General features: G+C 34.6%; 1 protein-coding gene across 1 annotated transcript in view; it reads right to left on the reverse strand.

The window, feature by feature from the left end:
- Window positions 1-1,457: 1,457 nt before the first annotated feature.
- The window catches only part of LOC110450311 (chitinase-like protein PB1E7.04c), a 7,786-nt gene continuing 5,935 nt past the window's right edge, over window positions 1,458-3,308 (reverse strand). The window contains exons 3-5 of the mRNA XM_021497773.1: window positions 3,043-3,296; window positions 2,369-2,551; window positions 1,458-2,206 (exon numbers count right to left, since the gene is read on the reverse strand). Of these exons, the coding sequence (XP_021353448.1) occupies window positions 1,458-2,206; window positions 2,369-2,551; window positions 3,043-3,296 (1,186 nt within the window). The remainder of the gene's footprint in view (window positions 2,207-2,368; window positions 2,552-3,042; window positions 3,297-3,308) is intronic.

A 3,308-nucleotide genomic window follows, 5' to 3' on the forward strand; every position in this document is an offset into this window, starting at 1 on the left:
GTTGATTCATGCACGTTAAAAATTTCATAACACACATAATTTGATCGATTTTATCTACAAACGTAATACCCAAATATTTTGGTTTAAACGTTTCAAAATCTCACATTTTCAAATAAATAAATGTAAAAACAGTAGCTTATAAAATGTTGAAATAAGACACAGTTGGATTTCAGAGATTTTTGTCTATTTATATAGTCTTATTAACCCAGTCAACACTAATCTAGGTGCCTCACTTTCCATCCAACTTTACAAACATTGGAATTAATTTGTTTTTGTTTTCAAGCATTCAAGTCAAATTATTATAACGATAATGATTATAACGTCTAGTGTTAATGGTATTAAGTCTTTAATTTTCCAGGTATTGATTGCACGTTAGATGTTATTTTTCTCCTTTATAGTTACAGCTGGTTTGAATATCCCTGTTACTATGGAATTGGTTGTTAATATCCCAGTAACTATGGAATTGGTTGTTGATATCTCAGTAACTATGGAATTGGTTGTTGATATCCCAGTAATTATGGAACTGGTTGTTGATATCCCAGTAACTATGGAATTGGTTGTTGATATCCCAGTAACTATGGAATTGGTTGTTCATATCCTAGGAACTATGGAATTGGTTGTTGATATCCCAGTAACTATGGAATTTGTTGTTGATATCCCAGTAATTATGGAACTGATTGTTGATACCCCAGTAACTATGGAATTGGTTGTTGATATCCCAGTAACTATGGAATTGGTTGTTGATATCCAAGTAACTTTGGAATTGGTTGTTGATATCCCAGTAACTATGGAATTGTTTGTGGATATCCCAGTATTTATGGAATTGTTTGTGGATATCCCAGTAACTATGGAATTGGTTGTTAATATCCCAGTAACTATGGAACTGGTTTTTGATATCCCAGTAACTATGGAATTGGTTGTTAATATCCCAGTAACTATGGAATTGTTTGAGGATATCCCAGTAACTATGGAATTGGTTCTTGATACCCCAGTAACTATGGAATTGGTTGTTAATATCCCAGTTACTATGGAATTGGTTGTGGATATCCCAGTATTTATGGAATTGTTTGTTGATATCCCAGTAACTATGGAATCGGTTGTTGATATCCCAGTTGATATCCCAGTAACTATGGGATTGTTTGTGGATATCCCAATAACTATGGAATTGGTTGTTAATATACCAGTAACTATGGAATATGTTGTTGATATCCCAGTAACTATGGAATTGGTTGTTAATATCCCAGTAACTATGGAACTGGTTGTTAATATCCCAGTTACTATGGAATTGGTTGTGGATATCCCAGTAACTATCGAATTGTTTGTGGATATCCCAGTAACTATGGAACTTGTTGTTGATACCCCAGTAACTATAGAATTGGTTGTTAATATCCCAGTAACTATGGAATATGTTGTTGATATCCCAGTAACAATGGAATTGGTTGTTAATATCCCAGTAACTATGATATCCCAGTAACTATGGAATTGGTTGTTGATATCCCAGTTGATATCCCAGTAACTATCGAATTGTTTGTGGATATCCCAGTAACTATGGAATTGTTTGTGGATATCCCAGTAACTATGGGATTGTTTGTGGATATCCCAATAACTATGGAATTGGTTGTTAATATCCCAGTAACTATGGAACTGGTTGTTAATATCCCAGTTACTATGGAATTGGTTGTGGATATCCCAGTAACTATCGAATTGTTTGTGGATATCCCAGTAACTATGGAATTGTTTGTGTATATCCCAATAACTATGGAATTGGTTGTTAATATCCCAGTAAATATGGAATTGGTTGTTGATATACCAGTAATTATGGAATTGGTTGTTAATATACCAGTAACTACGGTTGATATCCCAGTAACTATGGAATTGGTTGTTGATATCCCAGTAACTTTGGAATTGTTTGTGGATATCCCAGTAACTATCGAATTGTTTGTGGATATCCCAGTAACTATGGAATTGGTTGTTGGTATCCCAGTAACTATGGAATTGGTTGTTAATATCCCAGTAACTATGGAATTGGTTGTTGATATCCCAGTTGATATCCCAGTAACTATCGAATTGTTTGTGGATATCCCAGTAACTATCGAATTGTTTGTGGATATCCCAGTAACTATGGAACTTGTTGTTGATACCCCAGTAACTATAGAATTGGTTGTTAATATCCCAGTAACTATGGAATTGGTTGTTGATATCCCAGTTGATATCCCAGTAACTATCGAATTGTTTGTGGATATCCCAGTAACTATGGAATTGTTTGTGGATATCCCAGTAACTATGGAACTGGTTGTTGATACCCCAGTAACTATAGAATTGGTTGTTAATATCCCAGTAACTATGGAACTGGTTTTTGATATCCCAGTAACTATGGAATTGGTTGTTAATATCCCAGTTACTATGGAATTGGTTGTTGATATCCCAGTAACTTTGGAATTGTTTGTGGATATCCCAGTAACTATCGAATTGTTTGTGGATATCCCAGTAACTATCGAATTGTTTGTGGATATCCCAGTAACTATGGAACTGGTTGTTGATACCCCAGTAACTATAGAATTGGTTGTTAATATCCCAGTAACTATGGAATGTAACTATGGAATTGGTTGTTGATATCCCAGTAAATATGGAATTGGTTGTTGATATCCCAGTAATTATGGAATTGGTTGTTAATATACCAGTAACTACGGAATTGGTTGTTGATATCCAAGTAGCTTTGGAATTGGTTGTTGATATCCCAGTAACTATGGAATTGTTTGTGGATATACCAGTAACTATGGAATTGGTTGTTGATATCCCAGTAAATATGGAATTGGTTGTTGATATACCAGTAATTATGGAATTGGTTGTTAATATCCCAGTAACTACGGAATTGGTTGTTGATATCCAAGTAGCTTTGGAATTGGTTGTTGATATCCAAGTAGCTTTGGAATTGGTTGTTGATATCCAAGTAGCTTTGGAATTGGTTGTTGATCTCCCAGTAACTGTGGAATTGTTTGTTAATATCCCTCCCAATAACTATGGAATTGGTTGTTAATATACCAGTAACTACGGTTGATATCCCAGTAACTATGCAATTGTTTGTGGATATCCCAGTAACTATTGAATTGTTTGTTAATATCCCAGTAACTATGGAACTGGTTGTTGATATCGCAGTAACTATGGTACTGGTTGTTGATATCCCAGTAATTATGGAATTGTTTGTTAATATCCCAGTAACTATGGAATTGTTTGTTGATATCCCAGTAACTATGGAATTGGTTGTTGATATCCCAGTAACTGTGGAATTGTTTGTGGATATCCCAGTA

This window comes from Mizuhopecten yessoensis, unplaced genomic scaffold (genome assembly GCF_002113885.1).
Source record: "Mizuhopecten yessoensis strain PY_sf001 unplaced genomic scaffold, ASM211388v2 scaffold5151, whole genome shotgun sequence".
NCBI classification, from domain to species: Eukaryota; Metazoa; Mollusca; class Bivalvia; order Pectinida; family Pectinidae; genus Mizuhopecten; species Mizuhopecten yessoensis.